The sequence below is a fragment of the Ictidomys tridecemlineatus genome, chromosome 11 (assembly GCF_052094955.1).
Source record: "Ictidomys tridecemlineatus isolate mIctTri1 chromosome 11, mIctTri1.hap1, whole genome shotgun sequence".
Lineage (NCBI taxonomy): Eukaryota > Metazoa > Chordata > Mammalia > Rodentia > Sciuridae > Ictidomys > Ictidomys tridecemlineatus.
Window position 1 is genome coordinate 47232622 of NC_135487.1, and position 25219 is coordinate 47257840.

Genomic DNA, 25219 nt, shown 5'->3' on the forward strand with positions numbered 1-25219 from the left:
CGCTAATGTTGTTCTTCCCCTTTTGGACTGTATCTACCTGCACAGTGCAAACAGTCGGACCTCATGATGGATCCACTGCGACCTGAGCCATGTTTGGGAAGAGCAGGAGTGAGGAAGCACACAGTAGAATCATTATTATAATGGGGCCACGCTCTGCTGAGCGCCGACCTCCACTCCCACGCCTCTCTCTTTAAACAGAAAGGTTACCTCCCTGGGCCACCGTTGGGCCAACCCCAAGTGTGACTGTCTGCACTTGTTAGACAACAGGCATTTAATTAAAATTGGAATCCAATGTGTAGAAAACATCCATTTTTTTCATTTCATAGCTCCCCAGGAAACCATATTCCCTTCCTTCCCCACTCCCCACAGTGTTCTCCCTGCCAAAAAAAAAAACCTAGGGAAAAGATGATTTTAATGTGAAATCAAAACTTACAAAGGGCTGGGCCGCTCCTTTATTTTTTCCTTTGGGGCAGACATTAGGCACTAATGAAGCCAGCATTGTGTCTTGAGAGCAGAGCCAGCTTTTTATGGCCAACTTCCCATATGGAGAAGAATTCGTCCCATCTCAGGGCATGAAAATACAGCATTTAATGAATCTGTAACTAAAGTCTTTGGTCTTGCGCTTGGGCGATACAAGGGGCAGCCTGATGCCTCTTGATATCTTGTTGGCCTTTGTGGAGTCAAAAAAGTTTAAAAAAGAACGGATCAGAAACACAAGGCCCAAGGTGAGAAGACAACCACCCAGCCCCGCTGTCACCGCCTCTCCCACAGCCCGCACAGTCTGGGCTCCGCCCAGCACATCCGGCAGTGCCATCCTGGCCCAATAGATGGGCGCACTGGACGAGTTCATCGGGTCCTTGTCCCCTTCATCTCCACGCTGCACCTCAGATCTCAGGCAGCTTCCGTGGCGCGGGCTCACTTTAATGGACAGAATCTATTTTTTCATGAAAAAGCAGGAAATAAGCTGTCTCTTTCATAAAAAGATTTACAAAATGTAATCATTGTTGAAATATTCCCTTTGAACTGCCGTGTCCACGGGGGTCTCCGGCTCCCAGAGTCGGGCTTCATTAGAACCTCCTCCTAAGCGGCTCCAGAAGGGCAGGTACGCTGGTGGTGCCCCGCTTTGATGTCTTGAATGAATGAAAGAAAAGCACAATAAAAAAGAGCTGTTGATCAAGCATAAAATACTCTTTAAGCTGACAGAATAGCAGCGTTAACACACCCTAAGCTGCTTTTAGTTTTTCCCTTTTTTCCTCACATTTTCCTGTGCTTTGTGTACAGTGGGGGTTTGTATTTTATAAGAAGTCTCTGATCTATGTAGTATGCCATTCGCTAACAAAAACCAAAATAGGATTGTTTCTGTCCCACTTGGTTGCCTGACTACTCCTTCCCTCCCTCCCCTTTCCCCCTCACCCCCAACCTCCGAGGCTCAGTTAGCCTTGCAAGGCAAGGGCCCAAATGCCTTTCATAAACTTGAGCCAATTCCTTTTGTGCTGTTGGTTTCGCCGCTCTGATTTTAATACTGCAATTAAAGACAGATTTTTATTTTCTCAAGAACTTTCTCTTGCGACTGGGGAAAGGGAACTGACGCAGCTGCTACTTTTAACTAAGAAATTATATCATTAAATAAGAGAAAGTGCCTTGTTAAGCGATAACTTTGCTAGGAAAATGGTTCTCTTTAGGTCTCAGGGGGATCCTAAGGTTAGAGAACCTCTGTTTTGGTTCAAACCTCAAGATGGGAAAACACGAAGCTTTCTGGTTTTCTGTCCTTGCCCCTAACTGGGTATCATCTCATCTAATCCCCACAGATGGGTAAAGTTGGGATCTCCATTTCATAGAATGGAAAACTGAGACTCAGAGGGGCTTGACTAGCTTCCCTAGGGTCATCTAACTAACCCGTAACAGTGCTGGCGCTAGTCTTCCTGTAATGTGGACTTCAGAGTTCTAGATCTTTGCACCATGCACGCAGCCCTCCAGTTAGTCTTCAGAGCCATGCCAGTGGGTCATAGTACGATTTTTTTAATCCATAAGTCTTTGGTTTCCTGAGGTAAAAGATTAATCAATGAAAACATAAAGGGAGACCAAAAGAAAAATTGACCTGGTGGTAAGGAACACCGGGGCAGCCTGGGAGATGGTGAAAGATTCCGACCTTGGAACGCTGTCTGCATAATTGGATTGTGTGTGCTCTCAAGGTTTGGAGGTACCGGATGGCTTATTGGGTAAAAAGATTAGTGTTTTCCCATCTTGAGGTTTGAACCAAAACGGAGGTCTTGGCTGGGAGCAGCACAGCCATTCTCCAGGGAGCGGTGGTTTGGACAACGGCTCTGTGCTCGTAGCAAGCAGGCAGCGGTCCATGTTACAGAACTGTTGCACATGCTGCCGACGCGCTGGGCCATGCTCGGCCCCATGCGGCAGCTCCTCCGTCGGAACTGCCTGGGGCGGCTTGTGGAGTCTCTGTTTCTCCAGGGAGAGTGCCTGTTATTTGGGGAGGCATGAACATGTGGTGTGAGTACGGATGTGGCCCTACCAGGCCAGGAGTCACTCATCTAGAGGCCTTGCTTTACCCTCCTTGGGTGAGAGATGCCTGGCTTTGGGAATTTGTATGCAGCATTTTTCTCCTTGCTTATTCTATGGTGTTTGTCAGGCACCTTGTGTGCCGGACACGGGGGATGCCACACCTGAGAAGGGAGGCATCTTTCTTAAGGAAAAAAAACAGGTTATTCTAGTTCAGCCACCATGACAGGTGAACCCTGTGGGTAAAGTCCCTAAGAAGACCTCTCAGAGGAAGGAACATGTAACTTGGAACCCAAGGATGAGCAAAGTGCTAGGAAAGCCAAGGAAGAGGCTCAGAATGTTCCAAGGCCCAACAGGGAGAAAGCACTTGGCTTTGGGGATCTAAAAGAAATTTAACAGGGCACAAGTGTTGAGTCCAAGTGGTGGAAAGATAAGGCCACTAAGGTGAGCAGGGCCACTCACAGCCCATTAATGTTTTAATAGTTTCCTGTACAATAAACAAGTCTTGGTTTAGAGTTATTGAAAACAGGCTTTCTTTAATTAACAAAATAAAATCAGACAAGAAAAATGACCACGGAGATCAAAGCCCAAGGCTGGCAATACCAATAACTAACACCTGAGAATAGCTTGCCACTCTCTTCAGAAGGACCTCATGGAAGCCACCGCCTTCCTCTCACATTCTGCATCCAACTGCAGAATGGTCCTCACGGCCATCCTCTGGGCTCTGGGGAACAGGGCCGGCTTTACTTGGAATCACACAGGGAGTCAGTGGGAAGAGTGGGCCTGAGTCCGAGTCCTTCTGACAGTACATATCAGCCTCTTCAGTTTACAGAGATCCTACTGTGAGGAAAGCAAGATTTCTGGTATTGGGAAGAGTATGGAAGTCTAAAATCCAGCCCCTTTTTCCTGCTAGACAATAAAATCCTCAAGAGCAGGGACCATATGTATTTTATTCACAGAATCCCCAGAGCCTGTATCTCTAGCACCCAGCACACAATCAGCCCTAAGTGCTCACTGAATGAGTGACTAATGCTCCCAAGTGGTTGATACTAATGGGAGAAGCCTACTCCGAGGCCCTATTTACTTCCATCGTATTGGAGCTGGGAGAGGGGACTACCAGGTTTAGGACTGGTTTGCCAAGGACAACTCATTCATAATCAGTAGTGAGCTTAGTTCATCCAAATAAGAGCAGGAAGCCAAAAATAGCTAACTGGATTAGTGTGACCCAGCAGAGGTAGCCTTGAGAGGAAAAGGCAAAATGGTGACTGTGACTCATGCTAGTTAGCAGCATCCTCTTTGGGGGCCGGTGGGGAATTGAGCCTGGGAGGTGGGGGAGAAGCTCCCTGTATTTTTGTGTTTCCGTTTTATGTGTGTAAATGTCCTTAAATAACCCACCTTGCCAGGAGAAGAAAGCAAAGTGTCACACCCAGTTCTGGATTCCACATTAACAACCTCCTTCCGCAGTGTTAAACTTTGCCCTTGAGGCCTTTTGTTTAACTTTTTAATTTGAAAAACAGATTCTGCCCTGTCACAGTCTGTTCCACACACACACACCCACCCCCAGCACCCTATCTTTTTTCCCCCCCTTTTGGTTCAAGTGAAAATACAACTATCTCAGACAGACATATTTCTTTTTGTTTTTAAAATGTGCATCCTGTCCTCTCTGTGAAAAGCTATTAAAGGCTTTTTCAGAAGTTGCCCTAACACATTGGAATGTGTGTCATTAGTTAAGGAGTTGAGTCCCTCGGCTTCACCCACCTCGTCTTCAGTACCCTCAAGACCCAACTTTGGAAAATGGTCTCAGTGTCCTAATTGTTCTCCATGAGGCATAAGAAATGAAACAGATTGGCACTGTCAGATTGGCCTGCCGTTCCAGGTTTCCTGTTTAGGATGCAGTCGGTTAGATACTGTTTGTGGTTCCTAAAATACTGTGAGTATTCCAGAATTCAGGCAGAATGGGATTCGAACTGTAAATTAAGGGGCGGGAGGTGTGGTAAAACTCCATAGAGAACTGTGAAGGGAAAAAAAAATGTCGCGCTGCAATGGTTAAATGAAATTTTATAAGCACATTCAGCGTGGAGCTGTTTTGCATTACATGAGTTGAATACCTTAGAGACGCCACATCTGCAGGCACTTTATTAAATCCTTAGTCAGCACTTTCCAACCTGATGAGATTACTTCTTCATCTGACTGGAGAGAAGGAAAGCTGAGCTCTTGTCCCGGACTGCAGATTTCTTTTGATGTTTCACCTTGAACACTGAAAGAGGACAGTTCCCCCCTCCCACCCCCAGTACATCACAAGCTGTAGGCATTGGGAATGTAACTGACTAATTGTACCCAACCAGAGACTTTGTGGGAGTGTGGATTTATGGACCTCCAAAACAACTGTAGCTGAATGTTCCTGAGGGGGAAAAATACATCAAAGCTCTGTGTTTACTTCCTTAATGTAAATGTATCAAGATAACATCATCCGATATTGTATTGTAATATTGCAACTCACAGGAGATAAGGGACAGAGATTCCTTTGTAGTCCATCTGGCTACAGTAGAATAGATTAAGGGGCTATAAAGTATGAAGGCAGAAACCATATGAAACCTAAGCTTATGTCAGTAAATGTCTGAAGACGATTTTTTGACTCTCCATAAATGAATTTTGTTTAATGTGTCAACATTTTCCCAGTGATTTGCTATTCAATCCCAACAATTTAACAATCTCAGATTTCTTTTATATATTTCCTGTATAGCCCAAGAAGAAAATAGGCAGAATCATTCTTCAATGAATGTTTTGAAACTTTCCCTGCTTACATAATGAAAATTAAAAGAAAATATCACACAAGAAAATAGGCTTTTCCAAAAGTTGTCTTGCCCATCTGGTGTTTCTGCAGTTCATGGAAGTTCACAGAAGTCAAGAGGCTTATCCATGTGTGACTGTCACACTCGTCACAGAAAGATTATGAGAATCTTCAAGTGCAAACTGATCATTAGGAAATTTGGTGAAATGGACGAATTTACTATTATTAGAACTGTTTATCTGCTATTTCTGCCAAAGAAAGAAAGAAAGATTGGTTCCTGGTGTGGTTTCCCTGACTTCCCCTTCTGGAAGATCCTGGTCAAGTAGCCGGGTTAATTGTCATGAAGATTAGTGTGATGTTGAAATAAGTACTAATGGTCAAATTACAGGAGTAAAAAAGTTAAAGAATAGGTTTTGGTTTGGGCCTGAAAGGGTTAATTAAGGTTTTTTCACGGGTTATTAAAGACCCCCAACCCCTGCCTCAGGAGTCATATTGACACCCCACCACAGGGCAGCTTGGCTCCTCTATTGACATGTTGCTGGTCAGAACACAATAGCCTTCTGTCTGCAAATCATTGCTAAAATCATCTCAAGGAAAGAAAGTTCGCAAGCTTTAACGTTAGACAAAAGCCCAAGAGTTGCAGCATGCAGCTCAAAAACCCAGAGTCAGCAACTTCTATTGATTAAAAACTAACCTTTAAAGTAACTCTGAGAGTGTGTGGTTAGCATTTAAATTTAAACATGTCATGAGTTGATTTGTGTTACTGAATACCAACTCAGAAGGAGTAACATTCACATTGCATTTTTTTTCCTAATTCCCTTAAGCAGCTAAAGTATTTCATGAAATGTCAATAGGGCAAAAAGAAAAAGGGGAGGGGCCCAAAGCTGGGCCTTGTAGTTTTCTTTCCCATGCAAATATTCACCCCCCAAAAGAAAAGTGTGGAGAGTGAAACACAATAATTAGTCCTTTGTCTAACTTTCCCAAGTGCCAGAGAAAGACAGATTAATTAAATATACAACAGTGTTGGTTTTTGGAGTGGGGGTCTTGCTTGCTGTGTAGGTCATAAATTAGGCAGAATAAATACTTCAATGTGTTTGCAGTGGGCCTGCTACGTCAGAACCACTGGAAGGTTGGTGGGAGGAGAGCGGAGGGTTTCTTGCTAATGATAGTCACGTCTGGGTCTGTCTGGTTGCTCTTAGCAACCAGACATGATGTAACACCAGGATGAACTTGAACTTGGGGGACTTGAAAAGAGAACAATAGACCAGAGCAATCAATAAAGCCTATTTCAGTGAAGGATTACAGAGCTGCTCTGGGGTAACCTTGTCGGCAAGGCACATACTGAATAGTAAGATGTGTGAAGAAACTTTTTTTTTTTTTTTTTTTTGCTTTGCTTTTTAAGAGAAGTGCAGAGGCACTGCAGATTTTTGTAGTGCCCTGAGGTCTCGTCCAGAGACAGTGGTATGGAAAACTGCTCCCCCTGCCGACTCACTGAGTCCCAGGCCTTTGCTTTAAGAATTAACTGGTCTGTCACATTGAAGAAGTCTGGAATTTTACAACTGCCTTAGAAAGTGTGCAAACAGAAATTGTGAGCATTGTTTGCCGCACTCAGAGTTTGAGAGTGTTCTGTTAAAGTGTGAATGCAGTTCTAACGTGGATCAGCATCCGCTATTTAGGAGAGGCCTACTAAAAATAAAAACACTTTGGGGCCTGACTCCCTCTCCTTCTTTTCTCCCTCTTCTTTCTTTGGTCTAGTTAGATGTAGGCCATGTGTAGTTGCCAGAATGATTTCCTTTCAGGACACAAGAGGCTCTATTGTTTTCCTCAAAGCATGTGGATGAAGAATAACATCAAATGATGAGCACTTGTTCACTTTAGACTGAGGGTTTTTAAACTCCTCTGGAAGTCAAAGGTAGTTTGTGTAACCAGGAAATCTTACACCAACCTCCAGGTAGCTCTTTTTTTTTAGCCATTCTTCAGCCAGTCCTGACTTTACCTAATGGAATCTCTTAGACAAGGCCAGGCCTTCACCTGACTGGATCATCCACACATGACCCACTCTGAGGCACTTTTCAGTGACTAATGACAAATGTAGTGAATTTTTCAGGGTATTGCCGGAGGAAAGTTGGCAAAGGCCATATACTTTCTAATTCACTTAAGACTCTGATATTAGTGTATACTTGGTCACTTTGTTTAGCGAACTTAACTTTCCTTGCTGACAAAGAAATGCCAGCAGATAAAGTAATGTCCTACTGGAGTATGACTCAAAGCTGATCATCTATGGGTTCATGAAAGGAGAAGGTAGCTGGGCCCAGACATGGAGACCTTTAAATGCTGAAGGGACAAAAGCATAGCTTCATTTACCCTGTGGACCTAGTGGCAGTTACCAAGGCGAAGTCTTGCTCCTTTTTGATGATTATGTGTCCTTTCTGAAAATATTATTTTAGAAATATTGGACTGAAAGGAGCTTTAATTCATTTCCTGAAGTCGACCTTGCACACATACGAAGAAGGAGAGAGTAAGAGAAATGAGTGGCTTTCCCTAAATGACCCAGGAGATGACCAAGGGCTTCTCCCGCTTTACCTCCTCTCACTCATGGCACTGTTGCTAACACCTGTGCCTGCTAAAGAATGCTGCAGTCTCCCTGTGGGCACCCAATGTGTGCCCACTCACTGGAAGGAGACACTGAAAATCATCCAAGTCACCTAGCCATTCATTACCCCCATGAAACCTCTTCTTTCTCCCATTCTCCATTCACTCAGCTCTTCTTGGGTGAAGATATTCTGTATTCCAGGCTGAGAACTGAATGAGAAACAAGATGGTCAACTTCTAAAATAGGCTGTTTTACAAACTGGACTTCTGGTTTTTTTGTGACAAGGATAGAACCCAGGGCCTCACACACACCAGTCAAGCACTGTGTAAGTGAGCTACACCCCAGCCCCACAAACTGCCCTTCTAACTGCACTCTTCCTTTTGTCTTCCAGTCCTGGTACCTGGGATAAAAGTTGCAGCGTCCCACCATCCACCAGACAGACCACCTGACCCCTTCTCAACTCTGTAACATGGACGCAACCTCAACCCAGCGCGGTTACAACTTCACTGTCAGTGGAAGGGGAGAAAAACCGATTCAAATCAACTTGTACATGGAAACAGCAAGCATTATGGTCAAACAGCAAAGGCCATAACCTTTTGGGATTTTTTTTTTTAAATACTTTAGGGACTGTTGTAATTTCTCATATGGTGCTGGAAATGGTTGGGCTTTGTAACATTTGGAGTGTTTCCGTGGTAGCGTGAGCATTAGGTGATGTGGCTAGCGGAGGACTACCCTTGCTCACTGACTTCCTGCTGTAACACACTTTCCTTACGGAGCCTGGCTGTTTCACAGTATTTCATGAATTTACCCACACAGGTGTGATCCTTCTTGAGCATTCAAGAGGCACATGGAGAACTAAATCTTTTGTAGTAGCTGAGATCTGCAATATATAACTTACGGGACAGTCAAAGGGCAATGTTTTTCTGTAACATATTGGAAAAAGAAAATGCAGTTATGTTCCTTTTTTATTTTTCTTTTAGTTTGGTTTGGTTCAGCAGTCAGCAGTTAAGTATATAACATGGCCCGCAAGGACAATGAATCCACTCACGTTGCAGAACAATTCCGAAAATGGCAAACTACTACTACTGTTCAGTTTTTTAAAAGTTTTGAAATGCTGCACTTACATTAAAAACAACAACAACATTTTTCAACAATTTCAACAATGACACAAAAATTCACATGGAAATGGGGAAGATGGTCTGTGTTGACAGAAACTGACAGGAATCAATCAAAACAATCGAATTTTGAATTGAGTAAAGTGCAATTTCATTGGATAGCTAAATATCTTTGTAAGATAGAGATTGTTGAAAATTCTATTTTTGTTTTTCAAGTCCTTCCACCCCAGGACTCTAAATTATTGGGGTAAAAAACAGCCTTGCAAGAAAAAAGGGGAGCTATTTTTGCTTTTTATGTTTTTTATTGTTAAACTTGTATCCCTTTAAAAACTGAAGGAAAATTTAAAAAAAAAAAAACAAAAAAACAAATCTAATGGTGCTTTTACCACAATATGTTAACTACATTAAATGCTAATTAATTATTTTCTGTTATCAAAGCACATAACTAAAATGAAATCATGGTATCTGTTAATTTTATAAGCTAGAAGTCATTATAATGAATTATGCCAATTCTGAAGATTTTTACATGTATCTGGCAACATAGGATTTATCAGTTATCAGACACCTCATGGTACCAGAGATTGTCCAGAAGTTTTAAAGACCTTTGCGTCCCTGAACTGGGCTATGGGAAAAAAATAATAATAATAATAATGAAACCAATACTGACACAAATGCTGGTGCCCATTCAGATCAAGGGCACTTGTTAGGGAAAAACAAAGTTTGCACCCCCCAAATGTCCTGTATCTTATGTAAAAAAGAAAAAAAAGAGAAAAAAAAGAAACAAACAAACAAAAACAAAAAAAAGTGCAAGTGATTTTTCTACCAGACAGCGAAGCACCCCTTTGCTTCCCATGCAACTTCAAGAAGGTTCCCTAAACTATACATATATAAACGTTCTGGTTGGCGGCCCTGCTGATCAGAGGAAGTCTCTGCATGTTCTAGTGTTAGTAACTAATTTTTATATAGTTAATGTAGGATAAAGTAGAGTGCATTAAGACACAATATGGTAACCCTCCTCTAGGCACTTGCCTTTAAACTTTGTTTTCAGCCCTTCAGAAGGGTTCTACTACTGTCCTATACAATCAAGTAACTGAAATTCTTGGGAAGACACTTTGCTCCTCATCTTCCCCCCCCCCAACAATGTTGTTTTGTTTTGTTTTTTTTCCTTAATTTGCACGAAAACAAAAAATTCCATATCAATGTGCCTTGCCCTGGATAGCGATTATTTGTGGAATTGTTGCACATGCTCCTCTATTGAAAGGGGTTTTTCCCGTCAAGCATTTGGAGACACTTTTTGTAAATGTGACTTTTATGTCAGCCATCGTCAGTTTCAACATCTAGAACTCAATAGAAAGTCAGTTGTCCCGCAGATAGGAGTAGTCGTTATTGTCCTGTGTGGTCAGTGGCAGTGCATTGCTGAGATCTGTAGATGCTTAGAATGTCAGTATTTTGGATGTTGCTGCATTTTACAATTTATTTGGAGTCTTCCTTATTTCCCCCCCCCCCCAGATATATGAAAATATGCAATACCTGCTTATATCATGTAGAAAAAGCTTAGCAATTATTAATTTTTCTTTTCCTTTTCCTTTTTTTTTTTTTTTTAATTTGACCAAAGTCAGTGCTGCACTTGACGCAGTGTGTTTTAGGTGTTTGTCTTTGTACTTTTTGTGATTTTTGAATGCACGTGCGCAGGAAGGGCTCCTCTTAGAGAAGCAGTCAAACTGTGAAGCACTAAGCTGACCCTGCTTCAAGCAATTTTGTTTTTACAACTGTTCCTTTCACAAGCAAGCCTTAAAAAAAAAGAAAAAAAGAAAAAAAAAGACAACTTCCTTTTTCTTCAGCTCCCACACCCCATTTTTCTTAGCAGACTGCAGTCAATCCACATTCAATAAAAAGTATATAATGCCCATTTTTATATGCACGTTTTTAAACTTCCAAGTTCTGAAAATTGTTTACTGGTTATCTCTATTTAAGGAAAAAAAAATAAAATAAAACATTTTGGATTTTCATATGTGTCTGATAAGTGGTTGAATAGTCGTTTGGCGCTGTTGTATGGTGTGATTGTCAGTGTACGGTGTCACTTCCTATAGCCAGCCAGCATACTTTGCCTTCCCCTATAGCACTTAGCTGGGCATTACTTTATTATGACATATGTGCACTAAAAAAAAAAAAAAAAGAAAAAAAGAAAAAAAAATTTTAAAAAAGGAAGAAAAAAACAGAAAAGAAAGAAAGAAAAAAAATAGCAGCTTTCAGTGCTTCACAGTGAAGGGAAAAAAGCCTAGACAAACATTTTGTCAGAACCTTGCAATAAGCCAAGGTATTACCAGTAAATTGGTTGTATATACAATAAAATTGCACCCTTTTTTAAAACAAAACAAACTAAGCAATAGTTTGGGCAGTTCTAGTTGTTTTTAGTGCGCATGTTGTAGTCATGACTGCAAAGAGAGAGAATAAACTGCCCACTCAGAAGATATGTAATTTGTATTGTTGTATAGTTTTATTGATTACACTGATTTATTCTACCCTATTTTATAATGCAGGACTTTTGTAATGTTGTTTAAATGAGGAAAAAATTTCTGTCAAATTAGCCTAGTGAAATTTCTGATTGTTCATTATAAAGGCAGCGTTCATAGAATTGCTTTTCTTTCTTTTTTTCCCCCCCTTTGGGAACTGGATTTAAGTTTAAAACTTTCCTGTTTCCTTTTTTTTTTTTGTAAGTATTTAAATACAGTTATTTTTTTTTCTCTCAATGGTATAGCATATTCCTATGCTTGAGAAGCATAGGTCTACTGAAAAACCATTGTAAATGGACTTTACAGGTATGCTGTATTTTTGAAGGTATTTTGTTGTATTAAGTTTGATGAAGCTAAAATTAGGGAACTCTGAACAGATTTGCAGGAAAAAAAATGTTTTAAAGGCTTTAAAACATTAGGGAGGCAGTCTAGGGTGATAACAAACAGGGGTTAAGTATTAAGTACACTAAGTTACATTTTTTTGTTCATGTTCCATTGTCCAGAAAGCAGCAGGAAACTGTAGTTCAGTGTGATCAAGCAGGAAAAAAGAAACGCCAACAATCGGGAGTGTGTTGCTTTTTAGATTAAAAGCTGAGCAAAGATGTTTGAGGAAGACTTTGCTACCTGGGGTGTGCAGACAGACAGACTTGAGAGCTATCAGCATTTGAAGGCCCAGCCCTCCATTCTGAGACACATTTGAATTTTCTCCCCATCAAATGGCATTAGCAAGATTGGCAAAGATAGGTCCCTCAAGTGACTCCATGTTTTTTTCTTTGGGAACTGAAGTCAGAGGCACAAACACTAATTCTTATCATTTATCAATGTACTTTTTCTTTTGGCCCCTTCCCTTGCTACCATCAAAGGCTTTTTTTCTGATCCTTCCAGGGCAGAGGCCCACCCCTATTGCCACTCACTGTCCCCCATCCCCAGCCTTTTGCGTCCTTCTGAGCTTTCTGTTTCTTCACCCCCTGGCAGGACAGTTACTTCTTGTCAGCTCATTCCCTCCCTACCCTGGCCTAGGTCCGGGTGGGCTCCTGGGTGGCCTGCGGGGCTACACCTCTTGAAGCTTGTGCTCTTCATTTTCTGACAGTCGAAGTGTGAAGGACCCACACTTTCTAGTCACTCATTCAGTCAGCCCACAGGAATATGCAGGACCCATCTCAGAAAATCTTGTCTTTCACTTTTTCAAACCCTGATCCCCGCATGCTTTGATTCTATTATAGTGACCGTGCCAGGAAGTACTTATGAAATCTGGATTAAGAAAAACATTTGTTCCCCTGTGATTGTTTTTTTGGGGGAGTGGTTTCTAAGAATGTCATCTAACATACTTTACATCCATGTCTGGAAACGTCTTTGTCCACAGTGGTGGTGGTGGTGGTCTCTCTCTCTCTCTCTCTCTCTCTCTCTCTCTCTCTCTCTCTTTCTCTCTCTGCTTCTCTTTCCTTTCTTTCTGTTTCTGGGTGGCAGGCCTCCATAGGACACATGTAATACACAACCGGCATGGTAATGTAAGGAGAGCGTCAGGGCCACCTCGAAGCCCACCCTCCAGACCTGTCCTAGGTGGTCTCAGAAGCTGCTCTGCCCATGGGCACAGCTTTCATCCCCATTGGCTGCCGAGGCCATTTTGTCTTGAAGTCAATGCATGTACTTATTGTCTGACAGTCCACCTGCTCTGCCTTCTCCATGTCCAAGGCTGTGCATTTGTCTAATTAGTGTCATGTATGTTTCCCTTTTATTTTTTCCAATAAAAAAAAAAAAAGCAGTGGGATGAAAATTGCTTTGATATATAGCAGGTAACATTGAAGCTATTCCATAGCACTTAACTGTAGTGAATACTGTGTCACCAATTCTGAGATCAATTTAATGTTTAATGCAAATCCATTACATGGTGCTATTACAGGCTGACAAAATGATTTACACAAATGTGACAACTTGGGCTCAATTCACTCTGCTTTCCAACAGTGTAAATGCATAGCAGTGTTTATCTGCATGAGAACTATGCACTAATCTATCTGAAGAAAAAAAAAAACTATATCAACTTTGGTATCTACTTTCCGTTTACTTCAATCCTTGCCTTTTTGGTCATTGTTATAATGCCAGCTTTAGGACAGAAAGAAATATAAGAAAACCAGCATAATACCTGATATATTAAAATGTAGTGCCTGTGAAATCTGTATTATATTGCTCTTCTGAAGTAAGATTTTTCTACACCGGTAGCCTTCGCTGTCTGTCAGGACCTCTGGTATAGGTGATGTAAAATAACCGTACAATATTAATGCATGCTATCCATAATGCTTAGTGAACTGTATGAATATTACTCAAAGTTATGTTAGTCTTTTTTTCTGACTTGGTTCTTGTCAGCTAGGTTTAAAGGTATTTCACTGAGAACGCAAATTCTGTCTTTTCTTGATTTCGGTTGATTTCAGTATTTTGGAGGTATACATTGACTTAAATTCAGTATTACTTGTGTTTTGTTTTCGGGGTTTTTTTGTTTGTTTGTTTGTTTGTTTTCTTTTCTTTTCTTTTTCCTAGGGGCAAGCATGGGTGTTTGGTTTCAGAAATCAGTACCTGGCAAGATTTTTTGTCTCAAAACTACCATTTGAAGTTCAAGAACTCTGCTATGAAGCCACTCTGAGAACATTTCCAAGTGAGGGACATTTCCTTGACCCTTTGGAAGCTATGCTGATACAGAAACATTTTCTCAATGGACAGTGTTCGGCCAGGTACCCATGCTTGATCTGTCTTCACACCAGACCTTCTCACATTAAAGGAAAAAAAAGAAAAAGAAAAAAAAAACTTTAAGAAATCACGTGGCTATTTAGTTTCATGCACAGTTGCAATATTTTCTTCAGAAATAAAACTCTGTACAAACTTTGGGCCCGATTCATAAGAAAAAGAAGTTTGCTATTAACACGGGATTTTTTTTAAAATATACTTTTTTGTTCTAAATTTGAAATGACTTGCTTCCCAAATTAAATAAATTTTATCTTATTTTTCTCCTAAGTCAGAATTTATTCCCCAAAGGGTTACATTAAACAGACACTAAGGGCACGTGGTATAGGGAAAATATCCCAGTAATGCTCAGAAAATTAAGGGGGACCCCCCACACACACAGTTGAGCCAGCCCATGAGGTTAAGACCTTCCTTGTGTGTTTAGTTTCCCATATGGACTCATTGAGCAATTTGGTTCAAAAACCAAAATTTACAAAATGTGTCTGGACCACAGAAATATAAGGTGACAGTGCTCCCTCTGATCTAACCAGAGCACCTTCTTGTAGAAAACACCCCTCTGCTTATACAATGTGAACTTTCATATCTCTACAGTGGTTCAAGGACAGTGTCCAGCAAATTGGGACATCATTCCTGCTGCTTGATGCTCAGTTTCTCAAAATGACAAAAAGTATTATTTTATCTTTGACTGTATTTGTGTTGTTCTTATTTTTTTTAATTTTCGTGTTTTTCTTGGTAATAGTCTAAATTTTTTTTAATATCTCAATTAAAGGTCATAGGGCCTCTGGCCACATTGGGATGAAACTGTAAAAGAGCTGCCAGCTCCGTTTTTTCTCCCTAGTTTCAGACACAGTCTGTGACCACAAAGGCATTTGGTAGCCTTGCCACTGAAACACTCACAGAATAGACTAGGAGTCCACGGGTTTCCAGAAGGTCCTTGGGAAGATACTCAAGGGCAAGTCCATGGTGCCCCTACCCGCCCTGACCTATCCCCAGAACAAGTCCACTGGAGACTTTTCCCACCACACATGGAAACTATCCACTCAAAATACCTCCGACTTTCATTTCAAATTGTTGGGGTGAGGAGATTAAACACTTCCAGTGGTGGCAAAAGAAATCTATTGTGAAACTGAACTCCCCCCGTGTTAATAACTTGGTCTAAAATTCGTTTTTATGAGCCGGGCCCCCTGTGCCTCTAGTATACTTGTATTGACTCTCATAGTTACCCTTTTAGTTTTACTGTGTTCTGTGAAAATTTGTAATTGGTTGAGAATCACTGTGGGCGTCCATTCTTATTCAACTAAATCTCCACAGGGTTTTTGAGCTGGTGTGGATTAGTTTAACTCTTGTATTCAACCATTAGTGCTACCACCTTCTCACATTACAATACAATTACTGGAAGCAAGTACTGCATTTCCTATGCAACAAAAAAGGAAAAATAAAAAATTGCTAATGCTATGGAAGCTGTGTTGTCATTTGCTTTACACCATGCCTGGGTCGTTGAGTGACAGTTATGGTGTATGCTGAATCTTCTCCCAAGAAACAGTCTTTTTTGCACCATGGATCTGTGTTAGCCTTGACGGCTGGCTGGCAAATAGTGTCCTTATCAGTGTTCTAATGGGTAGTGTTGTTTTACACCTAGTAGGACAAATATAGGACTCCCTGCCCATGTAGTACTTAGCATGTGCCTGATTACTGTTCTAAGGGCTTTCTGTATGGCATCAGTTAGGGCCCAATCAGGAATCAGGAATAGGGTTCCCTAGGTTTTCCAACAGGGGCCTCTAACCTAGCCTAAATGTTAATAAAATGGAGCACAGCCACCAACCATGGAGCTACCAACCAAAAGTGGGTCACCAGAACCTAAGCACTGAGGAGCACACACCACTGTTACCTGGATCATTTGAGGAGAGATGGGATGCCACATGGCTGGTACTCAGACCTCTGAGGAAACATGGTGAATGGTGCTAGAACCGCCCTGGGGGACAAGGTCAAGAGTACCAGAACTTCTGAGGAGGCAAGGCACAGCTGGTGAGCACAGCTGGTGCTGAAAGGAGCTGGAGGCCATGGGTACAACTGTCCTCTGCGACTGTTGCATTGTGAGTAGGACCTGAGGCTGAGGAAGCCTTTCCACTTCTCCATACTCCTCCCTGGTGCCTGCCAGGGCCTTCCATTGGCTGCATCTAGTGATAGCCACCCGGCAGGGAGTCTGGAAACTATACTGAGAGGAATACCAGTCCCAACCCCCAAAAGCAGCAGAAGGGTGAGCTTGGAAGACAGAGACAGGAAGCAAATAAGCAGCATGTGCATCCTAATCCATTTAGGCCTCACCACCACCCTGTGAGAGAGATACTATTTTTATCTCCTTGTTACAGATGAGGCAGAGAGAGATTAATAGGCAGAGTGGGATTCAAATTCAAGAATTCTGGATCAAGCTGCCATCCTATCGTCTCCATCATATATTCATTCCATTGTTTACTCAAAAAAAAATACTTATTGAGTGCCTACTGTATGCGGAAAACTATGCCAGGGGCCAGAAATAGTGAATAAATAAAGACTCGGTATTGATTCTTAGCAAGTATGTAGTCTAGTGCACAAAATAAGCACCGCAGCAGAGGGAAGCGGGTAGCTGTAAGGAGGGCTGCAGAGGAGGTGTGGGCCTGATGAGACTGTATGATGAGAACCAGGCCAAAGAGGGGAGGAAGAATGCTCTGGGAGGAGTCAAAGGGAGCTTGGCACCTATTAGGGACTGAAAGACTGAACCAGAGAAAGGGGGGAAATGCAGTCCGAGATGAAGCTTGATCCTGAGGTCAAGACATTGCAGCACGTAAGGACCTTTCCCCCACTCTGAGAGCTTTATCAAACATGGATCAGTCAGATTAGGTTCCAAATGTGCCACTATACAAACAAGCCCAACATCTCTGTGACTTTAAACAATAAAGGTTTTCATCTCTGCCTATCTGTCAAGCATCGCCTGGAGCTTCTGCACAGGCCTTCGTCGTTCTCAGACCCCCGGTGTAAAACAGCTAGATGCATTGGCAAGACACACACGGGATTGTTGAACAGTCCCACCTGGAATCCACACCTGCCACTTCTGCTCACATTTCATTAGCCAGAGCAAGTCACATGGCCATGCCTGGGTCCAAGAGGACCAGGAAGGAAAGTCGGCCCTCAGCGAAGGCTAGAGAACATTATTGCAGACTAATGTGAGGAGAGAAGGAAGCTATGTGGTGAGCGCGGGGGGGGGGGGGGGGGGGGGGGGGGGGGTGCTGAGTGGAGAAGGCCCTTGAGGAGCTACTGCAACTCGGAGAGATGCACTGTGAGAGGGTCATGGAGTCCCAGGTGGAGTGGAGGGAAGTGAGCAGGTCACAGAGATTAATAAGGATATTAATAGTGCATTTTGAACTCTTTCATATGCCAAGTGCTGTAGGTGATTTATCCCATTAAATTTAATAATTCCTCTCCTACTGCAGCTCTGAAAAAGGTGTAGTCAGCCCTCAGAACATACTTCTGACTCAAGTGAATAGAGCAATTTCACACATACATGCCTTGCACTTTAAGCTGGACCAAATTGGTCAGTACCTCATTTTGGTCTTTATTATTTAAGGCTTAGAATTTGGAATTAAAGCGAACCAAAACCACGCTTGTACTGCCACACTCTAGGACAGGCGGTGTGAAGTAGGGGGAGGAGTGAGAATCACCATGTAGCGATCAAAACCATGGACTCCAGTAGCAAACCACTGAGATTGAGTCTTTGCTCTGCATTTTATTAGCTCTGCACTTTATTAGCTCTATGGTGTTGACACGTAGTGCCTCAGTTTCCCCACTGGTAAAATGGGAATAATTATAACCACACTTAATTACGTAAAGGAGTTGCTGTGGATATTTGATGAGTTCAAATTTGTTCAGTGGTTTAGCAGTGGCCTTGGCATGTTTTCAATGCTATGTGAGTGCGCTAACTAAATAAAGGATTCCAAAATGTAGAGATAAGGCATTCGTTCATTACACTGATGGTATAACCCTTCCTTATAGTCATCTTCATAACTTGTTTGGGTGAATTCTGAAACCTTTCACCTAACACCTGCCTCAACTAAGTAGGAAGAAGTAAAAAAAAATAAAAAAGAGTCCCGGATCTCAAACCAAACAAATTAGGTTTAAAATTTCTCATAGTTCTGCAACATGAGGGTCCTCAATTTTCCTATTTGTAAAGTGGAAATAAGGATAGTACCTGCTTTATAAGATTATTAAAAGGATTAAATGAAGTTAATGTGTAGAATACCCAGTCAACTATCAATGACGTAGCAACTATTACTATTTGGTTCATCCCCAAGGAGAAGAGCCCTGACACTCTGCAGGGCAGTATTATATAGTGAAAGAAGACTGACTTGAAACCAGAGGACAGGGCCTGAGTCCCACTTCCACCATTTAGAGGCCACACAGCTTTAAGTAAGTTATTATTCCTTCTTGAGTCTCAGTTTCCTCACTTGAAAAATGAGTACAGTAATCTCTTCCTCCCTTGAGGGAGAGATCCAAATGACTTAATGAACATGGATGAAAATGTGCTAGGAAATACAAATCCAAGCATTGGCACAAGAGTAGTTTGCATAGTACCCAGCTAGAAGGACCATACCTGGCTGGTTCCTATTTTCCTCAACAGGATTGACAGGAGCCATCATTCATATAGAAAAGTAAATTAGGCCAAGAGAAATGACGTTAGTCATTGCTTTAACCCTTCAAGTTCTGGCTCTTTGCTCAAAGAATATGGCTGAATAGTGAAGGTCCCATCAGCCTTTAGGAAGAACCAGGATGTCCCTTGATTTTTGAGGACTGAAATAGCTTCTAATTCATCTCCAAAGCATAGTCACCCACTCTGTATTTGCTCTCCATCTGGCACACTCTGTATGGATTTTAAATCCTATTACAGGGAATTCTGGTCAAACAAAGGGCAAATTGATTTCTACTATCACATTACTTGTTTCTAATTATGGAAAAATACCATGCATGTACAAAATAGAAAAACCTGTCAGATGAACTCATTTGTTCCTATTATCCATCATGAGTAATCAACTTCTGCACCCCACTCCACTCCATCCAGTCCTAACTACCTTCAGATTGTTTTGAAGCAAATCTCAAGTATAATATTATTTTATTTGTAAATATATAAGAATATATCTCTAAAATACAATGACTTTTTATGTACATTCAAAGTACACTTCAGACTTCAAAATATTAACCATAATTCTTTGATATCATCAAGTAACACATTGAGTAACACATTGAGTTGAAAGTAATGCTTTCAACTCTCTTACAGTTTTTAATAGTTTGTCTAATACAGATCCAAATAAGATTCATACACTAGGTGGTTCATATAAATCTTAAGTCCTTGAATCTACAGAATGCTCCCCCATCTTGTTATTTCCTTGCAATAATTTGCTGCAGAAACTGAGTCATTTATTCTAAAGAGCTTTACTTATGATTTTGTATATTGCATCCCAATGACATTGTTCAACATGTTCTAGTATTAAATTGGAAACATATTCCTGACCTTGGAAGTTGACCCTATGAAATGCAACCCCAAGGCATATATGGTTCATGGGATGGACCAAGGGACTCCCCCTTGTGTTTGGGCCCTGACTCTTAAACAGTGGGCAAAATAACTGGGCCAAAGAAAAAGGTGCTGCAGGAGCTATTCTCCACTAACCCCATCCCAGCTGATTTTTTTTTTCCCCAACAGGGAAAGTGGAGACTAAAGCACAGCCTGCTAAATGACATAAAACCCGTCTTTCTTTGCCCCTTTCTGCGGACAGTTTTTTTTTTTTTTTTTAAAGCCAGTTTCCACCTTAAATGAGAACAAGATGAGTAATTCTGATGGAAAAATCACATAAAATTCCTTTGGTGCCTTCTTGCTTATTAATCATCCTCCTTCCTTTGAGAGGATGTACTTTTGGGACCCAGAAGTCAGTTGCAAGTCCAAGAAGAAGAAATCCTCTGAGGAGCCTCTGTGACGTCCTCAGGGCTGGATCCTTGTTGGCCCTAAGGTCACTTCATCCTGCTCATGTGCGTTACCACTTCTTCCGTCCTGGGTTCTGAACACTGGCCTGGGTCACACTCCTTTCCAGGTACAAAAGCTCCCGTTTTAGTCAGTTCTTTTCCGTGCGGTGGCCAAAAGACCTGACAAGAACAATTAGAAGAGGAAAATGTTGGGGGGGGGGACTCACTGTTTCAGAGTTCTCAGCCCATGGAAGGCTGGCTCCATTCTTTCAGGGCTCAAGATGAGGCAGAGCGTCCTGGCAGAAGGGTGTGGCAGAGGAAAGCAGCTGGGATCACAGCACCATGAAGCAGAGAGAGAGGGAGAGAGAAAGAGGGAGAGACTCCAATCACCAGGGACAAAATATATACCCTAAAGGCATACCCCTGACCAACCTCTTCCATCCACACCCTACCTGTCTTCAGTTACCACTCGGATAACCCCTATCAGGGAATTAGTTCACTAATTAAGTTAAGGCTCTCATAACTCAATTATTTCACCTCTAAATCTTCTTGCATTGACTCACACATGAACTTTTGAGGGACACCTTATATCTAAACCATAACAGCTCCTTATGGAAAGTCATTCAAAAATAAACTCAATAAACTTTATTTAGGGTCTCCCATGTGCCAGCTCTCAGGGCTGGCAAAGGAGATAAGTCCAAGATCATCCCCCCAAAAGTGCAGATCTAGTAGAGGAAGAAGATATGCAAACAAATAATCAGACTACAGCCCTGTGAGAATCAGGAAGGTGTCATGTGCCAGGTCTTCTAGGGATGAACTACACCCGAAAGACGGGTAGTGTCTGTCTGTTTTCAGAATATCTGAAACTAGGTAATTTATAAAGAATAGAATGTTATTTGGCTTATGGTTCTAGAGGCTGGGAAGTCTGAGAACATGGTGTTGGCATCTGATGAAGGCCCTGTTGCTGCATCATAATGTGGCAAGTCGGAGCCAGGGTGCTGGCTTGGGTCTCTCTCCTTATAAAGCCATGGAGACTCCACCCTCATGATCATCTGATTCTCATTGCCAAAGGCCCCACCTTCAAATGCCATTCACATATGAGTTTGGGAATGAAGTTTCCAACTCATGAACTTTGGGGGACACATTCGAAACATAGCGGAGGGCCACTGGGAAGCGGTGTACAATCTAGATCTTCTAGGATGAGGAAGAGCTCAAGAGATGGGCCGGACGGTGTTCACGTTAATAATGGTAATCATAGTAAGGACAGTGACACCCACTGAGTGGGCCCTTACTGGACATCTTGCATTGCTCTAAGTGCTTTCCAGGCTCTAGCTCATGGAGAAGAGATGACTGTTACTGCATTTGCACGTGAGGATACTGAGGCACAGAAAGCTTCAGTTAACATTCCTTTCTTACGAATTTTAATAATTACCTACACGAGACCCTAAAATGCAAATATTCAGAGGCTTAAAGAGTAGAGTGTGTGTTAATCACAATTGGACACAAACAGAAGTCTGATTCACTGGCCTCTTCCCGGCACCCAGCTCAGCATGTGGATGGCACTCCATACTGTGAAGAGGGGAGCATTGGAAGTACCTCTCCAGATCGACCCCTCTCCTGAGTTCAGGAAGTCGCCCATTTGGACCATCTCAGTGGGCTCCACTCACCTCCAGCTTTCCGTTGGGATCAACAAATTAGAAGCCCTGAGAGTAGATTGGTGGGAGGCGGGAGAATGACATTAGGGTGTTTAATTCCAGGGCCATCTCCCTGTCTCCTCTCTAGCTGACAGAATTCCACAGCAGGAGGTAGTGCCTCTCAAGATGGCTCTCTGCCCACTAATTTCTCTTTCTAGTTTCTGATAACTGTTCTCCCCTTACCCCTTCAAACATGGAGTAGCAAGAGCTTTGGAGCTCAGCTCTATCCCTTATCATCTCTCTTCATCTTGCTCACACCTTTGCAAATGTCTTTTTTATGAAACCCCTTTCAAATTACCTTGAGTTGAATGTGCCATCTGTTTCCTGCTGGAACCCTGACTGATAAGAGTGGTCAAGCCAGAGCAGGCTTCCGGAATCTTCTTTCTCCTCAAATTCCAGCAGAGGCTCAGATTTATTCTCATGTTGGATGTCAAAACCATAAATATTCCCATCTTAGTTTATCCTAGATTCAGAAGACTAGACTCAACCTTCAAAGGTCGCTGGAGTCCATTTCCCTGCCTCCAGTGAGGAATCCCACCCCCACCCCACGCCACCCTACTGCTCCTGTCACAGAGAAGTATATCTTACTTTGAAGATCTCCAGGTAAGGAGAGACCGTAACTCACTCGACTGCCTTCAGTCTCCTTGCCTGATAAATCTCCCTCCTGTCTAACACAGACCCCCTCCTGTTACAGGTGAAGCCCGTTTCCTTTGTCTGCTCCTTGGCAAAAGCTACAAAAAAAGATCCTTCATCCTTTGAAAATAGGCATTAAATCATCCTCACCCTTCTCGAGCTCTGACGTGCAGATCAATGAAAGCAGATAATCTGCACACACCGGTCTCAAGCAGTCAACCTGGACGTTCCAGGAGAACCTGGCACTGTAACTAACATTTATGAGAATAGGTTTGAAAGGTTGCTCCACGGAGGGAGGGAAGGAGGGAGCCCATTCTCCACCAACAGTGTCTGGCTGGGTTCCCCACGGAAGTGAGGCTGATTCTCCTTCCATTGACTCTTATCTAGTTGGCCATTTATTCTCTGCTTGTTTCCCTGAGCCTGAATCCTGGAGGGTGCTGGTTTGCTGGTAAATACTGGCCCAGACTAAAGATTGCTACTCGGCAAACAAATCTTCCAGAAGTTCACTGAAGGTCCGCCTATAGGTCTCTATTAGTCTGCCAAGGCCATCATGACAAAGCCCCACTAGACTGGGTGGCTTCAACTGAAATCTGTTTTCTTATGTCTCAGGAAGCTGAAAGTGCAAGACCAAGGTGTTGACAGGTTGGCTTCTTCTGAGGTCCCTCTCTGTGATGTGCAAATAGCCTCCTTCTCCCTGCAGCCTCACCTGGTCTTTCCTCTGTTCGGACATAGCCTTGGTGTCTATGTGTCCGAATGTCCTCTTCTTACAAGGACACCAGTTAGCTTACATAATGGCCCACCCAAACAGCTTCGTTTTAATTTAGCCACCTTTTTAAAGGCCTGAGCTCCAAATTCATTCAGAGGTGGTGGGTATGAGGTCTTCAAAACAGGAATTTGGGGGTATGGGGGTGGGTGGACAGTTCAGCCAATACACTCCACTTCTTCCCTTTAGCAATCACCTCCCAACTGGGCTTTCAGTAGGACTTGAGCTGAGTCAGCTATGAACAGTAATAATCCCTAGGATCTAACAAACCACACAGCCCACAGACTATTGTTTTAAAATAATTGCCCTAAAATTTAAAAGAGGTTCTCCCTTAAATCTTGATACATTCCCCACCCATCACACACACACACACACACACACACACACACACACACACACACACATTTCAATGACATATTTAAAATATTCATTCAGATCTTTGAAGTGCTTTCTAACTTCATACATTATTTTATTCTCATTCCTACTTGGTAAAGATGTTCACATAAGGAATTTGACCTGTTCCCACAAAAGCAACACTGGCTAATGGATTGCACCCTATGTACCCCTATATCACTTAAATGCCCGGCTCTGCAGCCCAGGCATTGGCACTATAATGGGGGCTTTTCTTACATCACTGGGCCACCTCATTTAATCATTCATCCTCCTAGTAACCTGGCCAGGGAGATCTTACTAGTTATGTTCAGTTAGTGAAGAAATCAGAAGATAGAGGTGGAACTCGCCCTGTTAGTAAATGTGAACCACGAAGCCTCTTCTGAGCCCAAAGAGCTGAGTAAAATACATTTTAAGAGAAATACTATCCACTAATGCTATTAAATATTTACACCCCAAAAGTGCTCATGATTACATTTTGTAGTCACCTCACAACCCTTAAGTGCTTTCAGAACAATTAAGGAAAGCTCTGAATAACTTTAATACCATGTGAGTATGCTAAACTTTAGAGAAAAACTTGTCTTTGAAAGTAGTGGCCAGCACGTGTATCATCCACTGAACCACTGGCTACTCTGGGTGCCATTTACAGGGAGGAGCCTGGGCCGTGAATGGGAAGAATGACCCCTGAGGACAGGGTCACGTCTGTGACACTGTGGGGAGTCGTCTTTCATGAGCTCCCTTCTTGTGAAATCAGGGCAAATCCCCAGTTGCTGCAGAGAGAGCAAGGTATTTGCCAGTGCACAGAAGAGGAGATCAGAGGTTCACACTCTCTGAAGATAGTGGTGTTGTCAGGATCCAGTTTGGAGCTGAGATTAGTATCGACTGTATTAGGATTCTTTTTTTTTTAATATTTATTTTTTGTAGTTGTGGTTGGACACAATAACTTTATTTATTTATTTATTCATTCATTCATTCATTTATTTATTTATTTTTATGTGGTGCTGAGGATCGAACCCAGGGCCTTGCATGTGGGAGGCGAGTGCTCTATCGCTGAGCCAAAACCCCAGTCCCTAGTCAGGAATCTTTAAAGAAACAAAACCAATAAGACAGATACCTTTATATATCAATGTCTCTGTCCTATATATCTACGTCCATACCTAAATGCAAAGAGGTGTATCATAAAGTATTGACTCACACAACTATGGAGGCTGACAAGTCCCACAATCTGTCCTCTGCAAGCAGAGACCCAAGAGAGCCAGTGATGCAGTTCACGGGCCTGAGAGCTGGGACGGGCTGGTGTAGATTCCAGTGTGAGTGTGAAGGTCCGTGAATCAAGAGCTCCACGGGCAAAGGAAAATGGGTTACCCAGCTTGAGCATCGAGGCAGACAGCAAGTCCAGCCCTCCTCCAATTCTGTGTTCTACTCAGGCCCTGACTGGATTGGATGAGGCCCCCACACACTGGAGACTCAGCCCAGCCATTCAAGGGCTCATCTC

General features: G+C 42.4%; 1 protein-coding gene across 6 annotated transcripts in view; it reads left to right on the forward strand.

Annotated features, from left to right (window-relative positions):
* Positions 1–15714, forward strand: part of Nfia (nuclear factor I A) — a 561296-nt gene extending 545582 nt beyond the window's left edge. For all 6 annotated transcript variants that reach the window (XM_021726814.3, XM_040288754.2, XM_040288755.2 and 3 more), the window contains one exon: positions 8290–15714. In XM_021726814.3, coding sequence (XP_021582489.1) covers positions 8290–8307 — 18 coding nt within the window. In that variant the 3' untranslated portion in view covers positions 8308–15714. The remainder of the gene's footprint in view (positions 1–8289) is intronic.
* The last annotated feature ends 9505 nt before the right edge of the window (positions 15715–25219 follow it).